General features: G+C 34.7%; 1 protein-coding gene across 1 annotated transcript; it reads right to left on the bottom strand.

The window, feature by feature from the left end:
• Positions 1–276: 276 nt before the first annotated feature.
• On the bottom strand, positions 277–18459 carry LOC127850457 (tax1-binding protein 3 homolog). The gene is made up of 4 exons (XM_052383496.1): positions 18405–18459; positions 13460–13612; positions 13047–13124; positions 277–8777 (listed from the first exon to the last, which is right to left on the bottom strand). The coding sequence occupies exons 1-4, from the start codon at positions 18444–18446 to the stop codon at positions 8592–8594; spliced, it is 459 nt and encodes a 152-aa protein (XP_052239456.1). The 5' UTR covers positions 18447–18459; the 3' UTR covers positions 277–8591.
• Between the last annotated feature and the right edge of the window lie 37 nt (positions 18460–18496).

The following is an 18496-nucleotide window of genomic DNA, read 5'->3' as shown; positions in this document are numbered from 1 at the left end:
ACCTTCACACAACAAGTTTTAAAAATGTGTGTTCTTAATTTTTCCAGTCATTCTGGACAAAAGATCAAATGTTCAAAACCTTTAAAAATTAATTTTGTTTTTGTGAAAAAAAAGCATAATCTGTTAATATTCAAACACATTCCTGTCTTCCCTTATGGTAGATGCATGTAGGAGTATACCGGTAATAAACTGTGTGGTAACACATGTGTGGGATGTAAAGTAATTACAATTTTGACACATGAAACAATTTCTTTAAAAAAACACATGTACAAAAAAGTACAGACTGACACATGTGCAATCTATAATCTGGACTGATTGGTTTAGATTTCACTGACGTGTAGACATGTACCCAATATCCAATCATTTGTTAAATACTTTGCTTTGTGACACATCACCAGTTTTTGTAACAAACTTACGCCAGAGTTGGTATTTATTGTTTGTTTCATGGGATCTATGAAGTTGAACCAGATTTTTTTCAAACGTTGAATAAAAACAATCCATCATAATGTTTCTCAACAAAAAAGTGCTTAAACCTTTCCCCAATAAGAAGCAAAGTGAAAAATTTGCAACCAGCATAAAACAAGAACATCCTGCAAGTAACTCGCAGTCTTTTCAGGTTTTATGATGTTTGCTGCTCATCAGTAACTAAGGGTTGGAAATGAAGCCTTTAAAACTTCAATTTAGTACAAAAGGTATTTAATTAAATGTAACTATCTAAGGGACTACAAATGCGTCAAAATACGTATCTAAGTGGGAAAGGGTTAATTAATAAATAGTTAATTTAAAATTATCAGATAGTTTTTATGGGTATTTATAATTTTCACTTATGAAAATAAGAGTAAAACACTGTGCAACATGAAATTAATGTTCATTTCCTTTGCATAGTTTAGTTAACAGTGGAATAAAATTAGTATTGTTCAGTACATCAAATAGTGTTTATAATAAAAGCTTTATTTGTTAGTGCAGCCTTACATTTCCAAAGCAATCTGAGGAACAATAAACATTAACTCTCTGGCCTGAGTTCCAAACTGTTATGGCTTTTCAGCAAGATTTGATTTATGAATGCAGTAACAAAGCGTGAAACTTAAATCGCCCTAAAACAAAGGCCCCAATATGTGGGCATATCTCTCCTGCATAGATATGGAATAGCACACAGCACAATCTGAAAGTCTTAATGGCCTACTGTTAAGTAGCCAAATATCTCTTGTAAGTCCTCAATACATGATAAGTCATTTGTTCAGGCGATTGAGCCGGCAAGGTGTTCAGGTATTGCTAACTCAAACTTGGCACGGGTCTTTCCACAGCCGTATCTGCTGATTAACTTAATTCCAGTTCTGGACAACTACAAAGGAATTTAGGCATATTGAATTTTTGTATAAAAAATAAAGTTAATAATGTTATTTAAGTGGCGACTTGAAAACAGCACAAACTTTGAAGTTATTTTTAGCCTTGTTCTGGGAAAACTGGGCTTACTCAATTGACGTAAAGTTTATCCCACATTAGCCTGTATAGTTTGCACAGGGTAATTTAGGATGACGCTTAATGCCTAAATTGGATTTTTGCTAAGAAGAGACTTCATTTTAACAAAAAATGTCATAAAAGCGGAATGTGTCGTCACTGATTAGCCTGTGTGGACTGCACAGGCTAATCTGGGACTACACTCTATGCACATGCATAATGCCCAGTTTTCTCAGAACGCCACTCAATGGGTCTAATGCCATATTCATCCAGCCTAGCTCCTGGACAGCTGTTGAGACCACGAAACCTTGCTAAACTTTGTATCTGACTGCTTACCTATTGAGCAGAATGTCAGCATGAACATAAGACCCATTTTCCCATGACCTGGGTCATACAGTTAGTCTTAAGACTTGAACAAATATAAATCCCACTTATAATAGTAGTGGTACTATAATCAAAATAGAAATATATGGGGGGAAATTGCACACATAATCAATTGAAAGTACGTCATGATTTATTCACTTGTAAATATTGATTGAATGCTTCATTGGCTAGGTAGGTGCCATTGAAGTGTTTACTAGTACCACAAAATGGGTTTGAGAGAAACTATGAACATAAAACATTACAAATTAAAGTTTACAACTTTGAATAAATTGAAATCAGATTTTTACATTAAACCTTAAGTCTCTGTTCTCAGAGGTCATGTTGAATACATTGTTACATACAGGTCTTTAAACAAAAATTCAGCAATTAAACTCATACACCAGGTTTACTCCACTGTGATGCCTAAATTACCACAATAATGAGAATAATAACCTAATTGCGTCTACAAAATAAAACTATAACAATGTAAAAACAAGGGCTGTTTGTAAAACATGCATGCCCCCCATATGGGCTGTCAGTTGTAGTCCAAGCCATTGTGTGAATACGTTTTTTGTCAATGTGACCTTTAGCTTTGACCTAGTGACCTGAAAATCAATAGGAGTCATCTGCCAGTTATGATAAATTGATTCAATTTAGCTGGATGGGAAAGTCCACTAGGCATAAATGGGTTAAAGTTTTAGGAAAGAAAAATACAATGATATTTGACCTTTGACCTTGAAGGATGACCTTGACTTTTCACCACTTAAAATGTGCAGCTCAGTGAGATACACACGCATGCCAAATATGAAGTTGCTATCTTCAATTGCAAAAGTTAATATACTTTAACCAAGGTTCAAGTTTTTGGACACACATACAATTAATGAAATATGGGCTGTCAGTTGTAGTGGCAGCCATTTTGTGAATATGTTTTTTGTCACTGTGACCTTGACCTTTGACCTAGTGACCTGAAAATCAATTGGGGTTATCTGCCAGTCATGATCAATTTACCTATGAAGTTTCATGATCCTAGGCCTAATTATTCTTGAGTTATCATCAGGAAACCATTTTACTGTTTCGAGTCACTGTGACCTTGACCTTTGATCTAGTGACCTGAAAATCAATAGGGGTCATCTGCCAGTCATGATCAATGTTCCTATGAAGTTTCATGATCCTAGGCGTAAGCATTCTTGAGTTATCTTCTGGAAACCATTTTACTGTTTCGAGTCACTGTGACCTTGACCTTTAACCTAGTGACCTGAAAATCAATAGGGGTCATCTGCGAGTCATAATCAAGTACCTATTAAGTTTCATGATCCTAGGCGTAAGCATTCTTGAGTTATCATCCAGAAAACATTTTACTGGATCGGGTCACCGTGACCTTGACCTTTGACCTAGTGACCTAAAAATCAATAGGGGTCATCTGCGAGTCATGATCAATGTACCTATGAAGTTTCATGATCCTAGGCATAGCGATCTTGAGTTATCATCCGGAAACCATTCGGTGGACGGACCGACCGACGGACCGACAGACTGACCGACATGTGCAAAACAATATGACCCTTCTTCTTCAAGAGGGGGCATAAAAATATACAAAAGATATGTCAGTTCACAAAAGCAGCTATTGTAAATTACACAAAATTTATATTAACAATACTACAAAACATCAACTATGCTTGTAAATAGAAGATTATGAGTAAACAATTGAGTACAAAGACACAATAAAGACATTAGAGAGAACATGTGTCAATTTCAGACTGTATAATCACTAATTATGAGAACTTCAAAATAGCAAAGCGTTAATGCAACAGTGCTTTCATACTGTTACTAAGGGGGACAACCCACAATAAGAATTACCCTGAGAAAAGTTTTAATTTTCATGAATTAAAAAATTAACTTTGGTTAAATAATCTAGTCATTTAAGGTAAAGTATATTATGGTAATGATATGTAAAGTGTATAAGAGTATTTGGACTTTTTACACAATGTTTTTTTAAACAAAAACTATTTTTAAACTGCAATATTTGACCTTGTATACAAATGTATCGACATTCAGTTCACTTTGTATAACAGAATACATGGTCATATGGGACATTCCATATCTCAACATATTGGAGAAAAAACATATAAGCTGTTCTCTGTGAAAAGGGGGTTTAATGCATGTGCGTAAAGTGTAGTCACAAATATGCCTGTGCAGTCTGCAAACAATCTGTCTGCTTTATGTGTATCTTTCTATTACAAGAAGTCTCTTGTTAGCAAAATTATGGTTTGGGCCGAAAGTGGCATCCCTGAAAAGCCTGTGCAGACTGCACAGGCTAATCTAGGAAGATTCATTCTGCACCTGCATTGAGCCCCGTATTTCCAGAGATCATATCTTATAAAACATCTGTATGCTATGGACAATGCAATAAAAAAATGCACTTTTCTAAATTAAAAGATTACAGATTCTAAATGACTTACAATGCATATTTTTATTTCCTAAGATTATGAATTTTCTTTGTTCAGAGGCAGTTGTATGAATATATAATTACCTTTTCATTTACAACTGTATTCACTAAATTCTCATAACTGCACAATATTATATCACAATATTTTATAAGTGAAAAGCACCTTCAACCTTATTATAAAGAAATTACTGTTCTAATTACACAGCAATTCATAACTACTTCCTTATTGCACTAAAGTTTGACACAACCAACAATAAGAACACACACATATTACACTCACACATTCAAAAATGCGCTGCTTAAAACAAATCACTTTATAAAGTACATTATGACCAGGGGTAAGATTTTGGAACCACGGCATGCACACACTGAATTGCTTCATTTTAAAATATATCAACCAAAGAAAACATCTTATGTTATATGTAATAAAAGCAGCTTGGCAATGAAAGGAAGAAAATCTGTAGAAACAAAATATTTTTCTCCGAGTGCCTGAATTTTTGTAAAGCAGATCCCTTGTGTTTAAGAAACTTAAACAACTAATAACCTTACATCTCATTTTTCAGAGAAAAATAACAGCAGCATTCCCAGAAAATTAAATTTAAGCTTACCGTAGTTAAAAGTAAAAGAACAAGAGATGTTTCTGTCAGAAACACAATGTCCCCTACTGCGCCGCTTTGATTAATTAATATTTTTTTATCATTGGCAGGTACAGATAAATATCTCCCTTTGAAGCTTATTACTTCCTTGAATTTTTTTTTTTTACCTCTGACCTTAAAGGATGACCTTAACCTTTCACCACTCAAAATGTGCAGCTCCATGAGATACACATGCATGCCAAATATCAAGTTGCTATCTGAAGCGTCATAGAAGTTATGAGCATTTTTTGAAACCTAAACGCGAAATCTAAACGCAAAGAGTGACGGAAAGACGGACGGACAGACGGTCCGATCACAATATGCCCTCCTTTGGGGGCATACAAATAATAAGAACCATTTAATAATGACATATTGAAATTAATTACCTGATGTAATTGTTGATACAATATGTAGGGTTGATTGTATATTTTTTTCTAATTTCTTCATTAGTATTATTTAGCATATAATTATTTTAAAACAAATGCCATCCTGAACACTCATTTCAAATAAGCAACATAGTCTAAGAATCAAATCAACAGTAACAACATGAGTAATTGAAGGGAAACATTGTCATAGATATCAAAATAAAATGTAGTAGTTATGAAAAAAAAGTTATTTAAGAAAGTTATACAGAGGATATCTCTACTCAAAGTCTTCACAAATTAAATGTCAAACATAATAATGTTTAAGTATATTATTACCTCACTGGAATGTTAAAATATAACTGAATGAGTCATACAGATCCAAATCAGCCACAATTTTATTATTAATAATTTCAAAACAACAAACACAAACATATTAAGAACAAGAGATGTGTTTGTCAGAAACACTATGCCCCCTACTGCGCCCCTTTAATTTTTTTTTTATCATTAAGCAGGTACAGATCATTTTTACAAGGGAAGTAATATTTTTAAAGGGATATAATAGCATATTACTTCCCTTGTTAAAATTATCTGTACCTGCCAAATGATAAATAGAAATTATCTCCCTTTAAAGCTTATTACTTCCCTTTAATTTGTTTTTTTACCTTTGACCTTGAAGGATGACCTTGACCTTTCACCACTCGAAATGTGCAGCTCCATGAGATACACATGCATGCCAAATATCTAGTTGCTATCTTCAATATTGCAAGTTATGGCCAATGTTAAAGTTTTCGGATGGACGGACTGACTGACGGACAGTTCAACTGCTATATTCCACCGGGGCATTAAAATAAAAGAGTGTTTTCAAAATAAACCAAATAAAACAAACATAAATGTATTTCATTTTTTAAATGCGGAGTTTGAGGAAACACTATGTTTAAACATCAACATGCAAAAAACCAATATAATGCTGGCAAGATCAGACAGTTTGTCACAATCATTACTTCAACTTTATTGTATGGCTTAAAAAATGAATTATTATTTAGTAAGTACAACTATCAACAATTGATTCAATATTATTCATCTTAATATATTAATTTTGTGCCATAACAACAAATTTCTTAATAAATTACTATCAAATGAAGAGATACTATCAGAAATGGCAAAATATCGTCAGCCCATTACCGACAAACATTTCAAAAGGCTGGCAGTGTAATGCAACATTTCTAGACTTACATCTGGAATTTTTACAAGTAAATTATTTTACGGTTACCTGTACCACAAGTTCAGGCAATGATCAGATCAGTTTCATCAATATTTGTAACTATTGTCAGTACAGTACACTGCGTAGCGTTAAATTCCAAGAGTGATTCCAGAAATCAACTTTACCAGTCAACCATACATGCCAGACGTCCCGATCTCGGCAGAACAGTCCCGCTTTTGGGCCCTTTGTCCCGGCGACACCGGTATGAGATGATTTGTCCCGACATTCGTAAAAAACGATGGTAAGGTCTATCGGTTCCCAAAAAATTCGCTATTCAAGCTCTGTTTTGCTAACACTAACCACCGCTAATCCCTTTATTGCCCTCAACTAACAATATGATTCTACTTCTCGTGTGTACCAGTGTTGTTTATGACACCTTATCAGCGATTTATCGGCTAATTATTGATTTTATCAGGCATTCACACCATGGTGGTCTTCAAGATAGTGGTCGCTTATTGCTATCGATAGTTGTATTATAATGAAATAAATGTTGAAAATGTGTTTGTTTTTGTCTTTGTTTGAAACGGTTTACAAAACAATTGTTTTGTAAAATTAACTCTACGTCATTAATGAGTCTTTTACATTTAATGTTTAGTTCCAAAATAGCGGGATAATCCGAATGTGCAATATACCAAAATCGCAACAAACAGTCCAATAAGTGATACCCATCCTGTCTAGTGTAATTGGGTGTTATTATAATAAAAACAACGAGATGCTATGCATGACAGTTTGACCCTACTCCAATTAAGCTAAAAACAACGAGGTGCTATGCATGACAGTTTGACCCTACTCCAATTAAGCCGCGACAATTTACAAGTAACAAACTGCGCAAGGATACATGCTTAAAAAACATTGCAACAAACAGTAAAAGTGGTACCCATCTTGTCTTAGATAGTTTACTGTTACCCGTACTTTCAGTGTACTGGATAGCCTCCCCTGCGTTAATGTTTGCCATTGAAAGTAGTATAATGAGTATTGTTGTCGTAATGTTCCAGATTTTGTACTCTAAAAAGATGAATATTTTCTTCGTTGTTTGCTTTTGTCTTATTTAATAAAACTGTTATTGTTATGTTTTAGATTTCATGCTTCATATCAGATGTTTTATGTCTTGAATAAAAGTATCAAGAGTTTTTGTTAGTACTATACTGACTACAGTTTTAATGGTGGAATGATAGATCGTTTTAGGTGTCCTGCTTTTTGGTCAAATGTCCCGACAATTTTTTAAGGAATGTCCCGCTTTGGACCTAAAAAATTCTGGCATGTATGAGTCAACCGATGAGAAAATGTATGCAAATGAGAACCCTTAATAAAATGCTGATCTTGAAAATCAATTCCATCTTTTATTGTCTAACTGTGTATGCAGATCATGTCAAACTTCACACTTTATTGGTGATAAGAATAAACAACCAATAAAGGACGTATTCAAAATGAGCACAATAACACTCCGGAAAACATACATAAACAATAAATGTGTTTGTCAGAAACACAATGCCCCCGACTACGCCGCTTTGAAGCCATATATTTGACCTTTGACCTTGAAGGATGACCTTAAACTTTCACCACTCGAAATGTGCAGCTCCATGAGATTCACATGCATGCCAAATATCAAGTTGCTATCTTCAATACTGCAAAAGTTATGGCAAATGTTAAAGTTTTCGGATGGACGCACAGACTGACAGACTGACTTACGGACAGTTCAATTGCTATATGCCACTCTACCGGGGGCATAAAAATACACACAAAATATTCATACCAAAACAAGTATAAAGAACACATTTGTAAAATACAAATTTCTGTTTACAAATCTCAAATGCATAAAACCCTTCACAAAATACTACTATTACAAGTGTTCTATAAGCAAAATGCCACTGACAAAGATTGCTATGTCATCCACTCAACATATTTCGTTCTATAAGCAAGATGCCATTGGAACTGACAGCTATGTCATACACTGGGTACGATATGTTCTATAAGCAGAGTAGACCCAGTTCAAATTCTCCAGTGCATGACTTGGGCCCATTTCTATCACCGAAAACTTAAGATGCTTTGTGACTACAGCCCCAGGCCTATCCATGCATGGCGAAGTCCCCAGGGTTCTGAGAGAAGGACTGGAACTGCGTCTGTCCGTGCCTCTCCTGTCGCTGGAGGTCAGGTACCCCCGGGCGGTACACAAGCATGTTCAGCACAGGTTTCCTCTGAATGTATTCCACGGCCTTCTTGTGAGTCACAACCGTGAAGTCATGGCCGTTCACCTGCAGGGAGAGTCAAAGACATTGTAGAAATGATGGTTGACTAACCATTGTTTCAGTCATAAATATCGCCTCTAGAGTGATAACACGGTTTTTCACAGATTTAACCTGGCGACTTAATTTATGGATGCACTTGACCGAGATACAAATTAAGTCTATACATGACTGTCAAGATAAGCATTCTGATGCTTCATCAAGAATTGATGAAAAATGTGGCCTCTAGCATGGTAACCAGCTTACTGTTGAAGATGCACATCTCACACCAGACACTCCACAACAATAGACATAGACCTTGTGCTTCGTTAGGTTAAAACACTTTGAAGTTGTGAAGTAAAGACATTTATTTTATGCTTTCCGGTGGTTTATAGAGAAATATCTGTGAATTAAAACTGATAATTTCACTGTTTCAAACAGTGAAAATTATCAGTGAAAATTATCGATAATTTTCATTGTTTACTGTGAAATGACGTCATTTTCTTGACGAAATGACGTCATTATCGCAGCGAAATTCTTTAGTTAAACTCTTAAATAACAATGTAGATCTATATAAACGGTGAAAATAAGCATAAAATAAATAGAAAATTTATTGGATTCGGTGGAATATCGATTTTAATTCACTCGTGATCATAGAAAATTATATTTTCTATGATCACAAGTGAATTAAAATCAATAATCCACCAAATCAAACAAATATCCTCTATATAACCATGAGTGCTGAAATATTTCCATTGCCACATATCATACAAACTAAAAATTGTACATCGAACATGCTGTATGAATTCTCAATTAACTCTGGATTGAAAATAACTACAACAATTGGACATGCTGTATAAATTCTCAATAAACTCTGGAATTAAAATAACTACAATAATTGGACATGCTTTATGAATTCTCAATAAACTTTGGATTGAAAATAATTACAAACAAAATAATTTTATAAGGTTCCGAGAACTAAAGCACAAGGTAAGTAAAAACAAAATATAAATTGACATAGTGAGAAACATTATTTGAAAATCATAGCATAATAATTTATGTTAATTGCAAAAAATATAGTAATGAGGAAAATCAAAGGTATCAAACATTGAATACCGAATAAGGACCACAGAAAAATTACACCCCTCAAATAACTCCTGACTGGTCCTTTAATCTACAATGCAGAAAGTTTTACCCTTTACCACTTAGATACCTATTTTCACGCATTTGTAGTCCCTTAGAAAGTTATATTTATTTTAAGACCTTTCTCCCTAGATTCAAGTTTTTAAGTCGTCATCTCCAACTCTTAGATACTTATGAGCAGCAAACAGCATAAAACCTGAACAGACTACGAGTTACTCGCAGGCTGTTCTGGTTTTATGCTATTTGCACTTAGCCATTTTCACTTTGCTTCTAAGTGGGAAAGGGTTAAACAGATATCCTTTTTTTTAAATAAACACAGGCACAGCAATGTTTTACTAACATTAAAATACTTGTGTAAATCAAAATAATATAAATTTATAAATTCTGATTTTTTTTGTTAATTATTGTTGTTGTTTTTTGTAATTTTGGGGAAACTACATACTTTTGGCTTGGGAGAGAGGAGGGCTAAAGCTTCTGTAAAATGGTGCAATGTTCCCAAAATATCAAGCTTTCTATGTGACATTTTTCCCCTTTCTCAGTTTTGTCTATAATTTTTCCCCAAAATGGAAGGCCAGGCCCTTCCCCCAAATTAAGAACAAGAGGGCCTAAAAGGTCTAAAGTCGCTCACCTGAGATTCAAAGGAACTGACCTGTTCTGTGCAGCCCAAGATGTCATTAGAACAATATGTTCTTACCAACTTTCATGTAAGTGAACACCCTGGCAGCCACGTTTTTCAACAGACCAGAAAGATTTTCATACACATCCAAGATATCATTAAAACCAATAATTACTGACAAAGTTTCATGAAGTCCATATAAGGAAAAATGCCCCGCCCACTGGTGGCCATGTTTTTCAAGCAACTGGAACCAATTTCGAACTTGTCCAAAATATCATTGGGACAAATCTTCTGACAAAGTTTCATGATAATCATACAATAAATATGGCTTCTAGAGTGTTAACAGGGTTTTACTTCCAGTCTCCCTCTTATCGGAATTTGTTTACATCCAGTTTTCTCGATGTCAAGGTCTGACTCAATTTTCCAATACACACTGTCGCAGCTCGGAGCGTGTCGCAATTGTGCGACAGGTAATTTGAGGTAAACCCCGCCCCGATTCTCCCAACCTCCGAACTTATCTAATCGGCGATCGATATTGGTCAAGTCAGAATTCAAGTCACATGGTAGCTGCCCAATCAACATTGAGTTTGCTCACACATAATATTGGGTCATTCATGCGCAGACACTGTATAGACGAGTTTAAGCGTGACATCACACGCACCTGCAAAGTTAAGACTCCGCCCACTGGTTGGCAAAAAGAGGTGGAATTCATATAGCATATAGAGAAGGTTGACATAATCATCGTTTTTAATGATAATCATGAACTGTATCAAATATAATTTTACTATTTATGTCTGAATAAAACATAAGCATGTGTGGAAATTCATTTTTGGAACGATTATAACGTTGTTATTATTTGTTTTTACTAAAAACGAGCTCTGGAGTGGAACGTACACTATCTACGAGCTCGGTATGTGGTTACCACAAAAATCTCTACTAAACGCATCTTCACGTCCATTTTAGATACAAAATTTCAGAAATGGAAATTCTTTTAAATAAATTAAATTTAATGAAAGAACACAAATAAGGATGAAAACAAACAACAAATAGATCATTTGTAGATCACTTTTTGTTCGCAACATATAGTAACTGATTTTAACCTTAATATATCTGTACAAACTTACCTTGTAACACAACAAATAAATTCATAAATCTAGTTGTTTTATTTAATTGTGCACACCAATTTTGACACTTTTGTTTCAGCATTTCTAACCTGGTGTTTAATTGCACCATTGTTCGTCACAAGCATATTATCTCGTTATGATTGGAGACTGCCCAGACAATCACACAGAAAACATGCCGGTGTCATAAACATAGGGACCTATACTTTAATTGGGTCCCTGCATAGACCACATGTGGCATGAAATACACAGTTGATATTGTTGTCATCCAACACTACATGTATAGCAGCCGATGGCAAACGATGTGTTTAAAGATAAACAAATAAAAAGGAGCCTAACAATCAAAAAAATATTTCTAAGTTGATCACTTTACATTTCTGCCGACTATCGACCTAATTTAACAAAAGGATGATGATTAAATAATTAGATCTATGTCGATGATGTTACAACTTTCTGCCGATTATCGTTTGAAATTAAAAGGTCATAATTTAGTTGTTTTTTACCCACAAACTATGCTATTGTAAAGCAATATGTCAATTAAATTGTATATTAATTACGTATTTGCTAGGTTACCAGTTTTCATTTTTTTGCTGTCAAACGATATGCACAATTTGTTTCATGTGCGTAACGCGTACAATTTTTCGGACTATCCTTTTCGGATACATTATTTTTCGTCCATTATAATTTAATTTCTAAGTTCTTTAAAGAAGAAACAGAATGAAGAATACAGATGGGGTGATGCGGACGGTGTGGTTTATCATATTTCAAATTGTATTCACATGAAATTGCAATTGGAAAGACTATAAAACATAACAAATAATTATTAAGAAAGCATATGCTAAATGTCATATTTCAAACATAAATATTTATCTGGTCTGACAGTTTCATTAAGCTTATGTTATCTACTGCTTCATAAACATATTATCTTTGAAATACTTTAGTCTGTATAATATGATATTTACATCAAAATGGATTGAATATAGAGCTAGTAAAATTTTAGCTATTTATCTGTCATGTCTATTATTACTTGGTTAATTAGAACTGCTGGAAAAATTAAGATACACAAAAGAAATAAAGTTATGTGTACTACAGTGGCATACTTCAATAATGTGATACACATATGTGTGTTGTAATGCCCTACATGCAAACCCTTGTGTCCGAGTCTCTCCACCTCTCCCAAGAGTCTCCTCACTTCTCCATAAATCAGTTTCCAGGAAGAAGTCACTTCTCCCTAAAATTTGAGCCCAGCGTGAGCCCTGTAAATGTGGCCTCTAGAGTGTTCACAAGGCAAAATGTTGACGACGCACGACGGACAAAAGGCGATCACAAAAGCTCACCATGAGCACGTTATGCTCAGTTGAGCTAAAAAAAGCAATCAGCTTAATTTTGGCCACCAAAAATGATGAAAATAAAACTTGCCTGTAACAGTTTGTCGTGCACTTGTAGACCACACCTTGCTGCAGGGCCCGTCTCATGAATATAGGTCACATAGACCCCCTGAATCAAACAGATCGTTTGATCATTAGTTACCTTATCAGTCATCTATACAACAATAAATAATCAAAAGATACATTACTAAGTATCCATATAAGTACATTTGTAATCATTGATTCAAGCTAAATAAAGAATCAAAATGATAGACCTATTAACTCTCCTAGTATTCACATTTCAGCAATTAAGTTTTATAAATTTTTAAAATGAATTTATACAAGTTTTTTAACTTGAATGCCCATAAGTGCTTACATTTACAATTTGCTTATAGAAAGATTCATAACAAATGTTAAGAAATAATAACACCTTAACAATTACAAAGCAACATTTAAACATGGTACCTTATCTGGGTAACCCTGAGGTGATTTTGCGTTGTCCTGATCAATGCCTCCTCCGATACGAAATCCACATCGATATCTCTGTTTGCCATCTGGCCCTGTCACTGGGTTTCCACGTTCATCATGGTCCGGGTCCTTGTGCAGCACTATTGGAATCTAATATTACATGTAAAGCAATTGAATTTTAAACATGAGGGACAGTTGTGGCATATTCAAAACTGTATATTTTTTAACTTTAAAAACACTCCTTAGGTCATCGGGATGATGTTAATTGCGTGCCACTACCAGTTCGTGCCACTGAAACTTATTTGTGTAGGGAGGGATTGGACATTTCGTTCCACTGATAATGAAAAGCTTGACAGGTGTGAATAATATTGCATAGGTGTGAATCATAACGAGATGTATATCAATGTAATAAATTACAACAGTGTTAAAAACTATAATTATATAACATAAAACTAAAAAGATTTCTTGTTATTATTATTATATGTGTGCATATGCTTTAGCAGCATTTGCCATTTATGGCATTCCAATGTTAAATATGTGACTTGCAAGCAATTAATAAGCGAATCAACTGAAGGAAGCCTGGAGATTGTTCATCGACATGACTTTCAAGCTGGTAAAAACTTCCATTTACCAGCTGTTAACTATCCACAGGCCTTAGTGAAAAAGTGCGAGGACACCAAGCAAGTGCCTTTGGTGTACATGTACATGACAACCATCCACCAACACCTGGAAAATCCACTGGTCGATTGGTTAATGCTGGATTTTGAAGCAGGTAATTGTATATCACTTAACTAATTAATTGAAACCACAAATGACATAATAAAGTCAATCGATTTTAAAATATTCAAGTGATAACTATACTTTTTGTATTTTTTTCAGCAGCATGGCAGGCGATTGGCCAGATTTATCCAAGAAAGACGCTGAAAGACTGTGTGTTCCACTAGAACCAGGGTATTACCTGGAAGGTGATGAACGAGGGCCTCACAATGGCATACTTATGTGGTAAAGGGCAACAAGAAAACTAATGTCCTTGCCGTATTTGCCATGCAAGCACATTGTTCCCGCATTTGAACAGTTGAAGTTGCAGGCTAAAGAGGTATAAATATTTCGGTTTATTTAATTTGGTATAACGAATTTCTAGTTTGATTTATTACGATGTACATGAACGAAAAAAACATCATAATACTTTAAGACAATACGCTACATGATGTACCAAATGTGTACTAGCTAATAACAAGAAATTATCATTTAAGATCTGAGATCCTCTTCTGAATGTTGTGCTCTACATGGACAGTGAGAACTTTCTGAATGCTGTGCTCTACATGGACAGTGAGAACCAACAAGGATGTTGAAGGTATTATTGGAGTAAGGTGCGCGTTCCAGCTGACTACGTTAGAGCGTTTGAAGTTAGAACTAAACGGATCAAACATACAAAATATAACTACTGTATAATTAATTTTTCCTTTAGCCCTCTTTGACTGTCCGATTCAAAACAAATAGTTGTAACAAGAAATTTATAAGTTGAAATATATAATTTTTCTCAGGCCTTCTTTGACCACTTGATTAGACATTCACAATCATACTTTCAAACATACCGTAGACTAGCTGCGACCACTTATATAAGATGAACCATGTATTCCAACTTACACACAAAATAATTACTAAATAAACGGGTTTCGACTCTACATATGAGAGCTTTACAGTTTTGGCATCAACAAACTTCACTAGCCGTTTTCTTAACTCCTAACTACAACCCGGAATCAATAATGTCTACTTTTCACCAACCCCAGATAGCTATGCTTTCATGAAGTATGGTTATTGTTATTAATGACTCTCAAAGTTCCAGCCAATTGAACGCCAGCAAGTTGAAGCTGAGCCCAGGAGTTTCCTTAACTCCGTTATAACTATGGGTCTTAGTAGAGTTCCAACTCCTAGCTCCACAACTTACAAATACGATCAATATCTGTTATTCGTATGAATTGCAGCTAGTAGACTGTCACTCACACGCCGATTTATTCTGACCAAATATTAAAATCATTACTAACTAAAAACTGAGCGGCCTCTGGTATTTATACTCTACTCGGTGTGTGATCAACTGGAACATTCTCTGATTGGCTGCTCATTTTCATAACAATTTGATAAGCGTCTAGGGTAATTTTTAATGAGCGTCTAATAATCACAACAAAAAATACAGTGATGTCTGCATGTAATGTATTGAATGCTCTAAGTACTCTAAAACAAATTACTAATATAAATGTATGTGTTCTGAAGATGAAATTAATTCAGATGAGCCCAAATATACTTACCTTAATTACAGCCGCATTTCGAGCAACTTTGTAGTAATGGAATAATAAAAAACAAAGTGACAAAACTTTTGTAAGCCAGGGTTAGTGACTATATAATTTCGTCACATTTGTATTAAAGTATAATTAATATATAAAACATAATATATATCATGGTTCACAACATATTGTTTTTTATCCTACAGCTAAATGATTTTATCCTACAGCTAAATGACTTTATAGAACAAATACGACTCATAAAGAAAAGATAAGGTTTTCTCCACAGTTTTTTTTATATCAGGTTTCATCAACACTTATTTTTAGAACATTACGTAGGGACTAGTTTTTTTTGGCCTTTCACCCCTGATTGCATCATTTAGGTCATTGGGTACGCAGTCGTTTAACGAGTTTACAAGTGTGTGTGTATTTACGATGGATTACTATAATATTATGAATGTGAAAAACACAGTGTTAGGATATAAAACTGGAATGAAACTGGTGAGACTGCATTTTCGATTTAGTTAAAATGTCAAATGTACTCGAATAACGCGATGTTTTGTTGAACAATTGATGGATTAAATTTAAGAAAAGTGTCAGTGAATTGTTCTTTAACTTTTCGAAGGAAATCGATGTCGAATTAAAATGGTAATTTCTTTGATGGTTTAGTCGTTCCTTTGTCAGTCGATCAAAGAATGTCTATCCACAAAGAATTGCCTGCTTACATCCAGTGCTTTAAAATGGGATAGATGGATGGCGATGAAGAAATTTGTCTAGAATTTTAACTCGTCATGGAAGCAAATTAAACATTACGAAAATAAACATGGACATGGTTATACAACTTCGGTGAGGTGAACAATACTTTTATGTAAGTAAGTATAAAGTGTGTAAAAAGAAGAGTTGTTTAAAGACTGAAATTAACAATATCGGCGGGAATAAATGCTGAATCATGCTTAACCTAGCCACGGTATGTGTCTACACATTTTGTAAATTTCAAAATGGCGGGAGCCATGTTTGTTTGTTTTTTACAGTGGTGAAACAAGAATTGTAGTTTGAACACAACCGTCTGTGTTCTACTTGAGTGTGTTACATTTGGAATGCTGATTAAATTTGAATCGAGGCGTATAGCGATATTTTGTCTCGTTACTTTTCTTTTGCGTGGAATTCTTAAGGACTATTTCGATTTCCGTAAACAGGAAAGATCACAATAAATATTACTACACAATGTAAGATTCAGTTAATTTAATGTGTTTTTGCTCTTATATTTTAGGAATAAATTAAATAAAACAATATTGTAGGATAAATAGAATACTCGGCAAGCCTCGCCATGTAAACCTTTCTTCACTCGTGGGATAAATTTAAGTACACAATCACACTACCATAGTATTCTCTATCTTTAGGGTGGCATCGCAGAATTAACACTCGCGTAGGGCGTGCCGACCTAGGGTTTTACATGCTTATCCCCCTGTTGGGCCATGAGGCAGATACGGTGGATCTAACGATCCACCTACATTGGTTTTTCAGCACTGTCTGCGCCTCCGGAAAACGGAGGCACTCCCAAAGCAAACGGACCCAATCCCAAACCGAAATGATAACAAATAATCCCAATTTACAAAAAAAAATATTTTTTTTTTAGAATGAAGTGTCTTATAACTTGTGTGACTAACCAGTGTTTGTTTTGGTCAACAACAATTGCTATAAGGTTTTGACTGTTCAGTTCTTATCTCATCAGAGTGTAACTGTAACTAAAATACAAAACTGCAGTACTTGAATAAACGTTGAACATGCCCAATATTGCATCTGTTTAAAGAAGACAAAATAACAAATAAAAACAAATTAATTTGTTAAACCACTGAATTATTTAAGCATGATTAATTAACAATTTTTTCCCAAATGAGCCGTTTCATCGAAGCAAAAATTCCCAAAATGACCAATTCTGTCGATAAAAAATTCCCAATTTGGTCAGACTCCTTTTCCCAAAATAGGCAGAAAAACCCCTGGTCTAGTGTCGGAGCATGACCCGATTCCAGTGCATTGGAGGAAGTTTAAAGAAGTCCACTGCATGCTCTTCGGCATATGGGACAAATATAAAGACAACAAGATGATGACTAAGTGAGGGCATGCAGCCGGACATAACTCATGACCAGATCTTATAATAAAACAATGTTGTTTTTACAATTATACATTGCACAGAGGTGACAATCAAAGGTGCAAAAGTGTCCCTTTATTATTCACACCTAGACGGTATTATTCACACCTATCCGGCTATATATTATCAGTGGGACAAATGGAATACCCCTTTTCAACACAAATATCATTGGCACGAACTGGTAGTGGCACTAAACGTCCATAATTGGCATAAACTGGTCGCCGTAGCATAGCGGATATCGTGTACGCCAAGCAATCGTCACAGGTTCGATTTCCACTGTGGGATCTCATGCAAAGACACCAAGAACGGGTTCTACCCAGGACCTCTCGGAAAGTCCTAAACTAAACGAAAGAAGTGCTTATTAAGTGGGTGGGGACTTGTATCAGCTATTTTTACAAATGATAACAATTATTTAGTTACATGGGAGGTTATAAGTATTTGAATCATTTGATATTATCTTATTTTCTGTGACATTGGATACACTTGTAACATCAACAACTTGTCGAAAACGCACACTAAAACATTCCAGTGGATCCCCTGCGTTATGACCCGCCATCTTGGATGCTTTAATCTCTAACACACAGAAACATTAGAAATAGTTAATTA

This window comes from Dreissena polymorpha, chromosome 11, assembly GCF_020536995.1.
Source record: "Dreissena polymorpha isolate Duluth1 chromosome 11, UMN_Dpol_1.0, whole genome shotgun sequence".
In the NCBI taxonomy this organism is placed as follows: domain Eukaryota; kingdom Metazoa; phylum Mollusca; class Bivalvia; order Myida; family Dreissenidae; genus Dreissena; species Dreissena polymorpha.
Note: the sequence above shows the minus strand (reverse complement) of the source record. Positions and strands in the feature narration are given on the sequence as shown.

What these genes read in the sequence shown, in the direction of transcription:
- LOC127850457 (XM_052383496.1), bottom strand. Translation starts at nt 18,446, where the DNA reads ATGGCGGGTCATAACGCAGGGGATCCACTGGAATGTTTTAGT. An exon ending in ATCCACTGGAATGTTTTAGT is followed by an intron (nt 13,613 to 18,404) that starts GTGCGTTTTCGA and finishes ATGTAATATTAG; the next exon opens with ATTCCAATAGTGCTGCACAA. An exon ending in CTCAGGGTTACCCAGATAAG is followed by an intron (nt 13,125 to 13,459) that starts GTACCATGTTTA and finishes TGTTTGATTCAG; the next exon opens with GGGGTCTATGTGACCTATAT.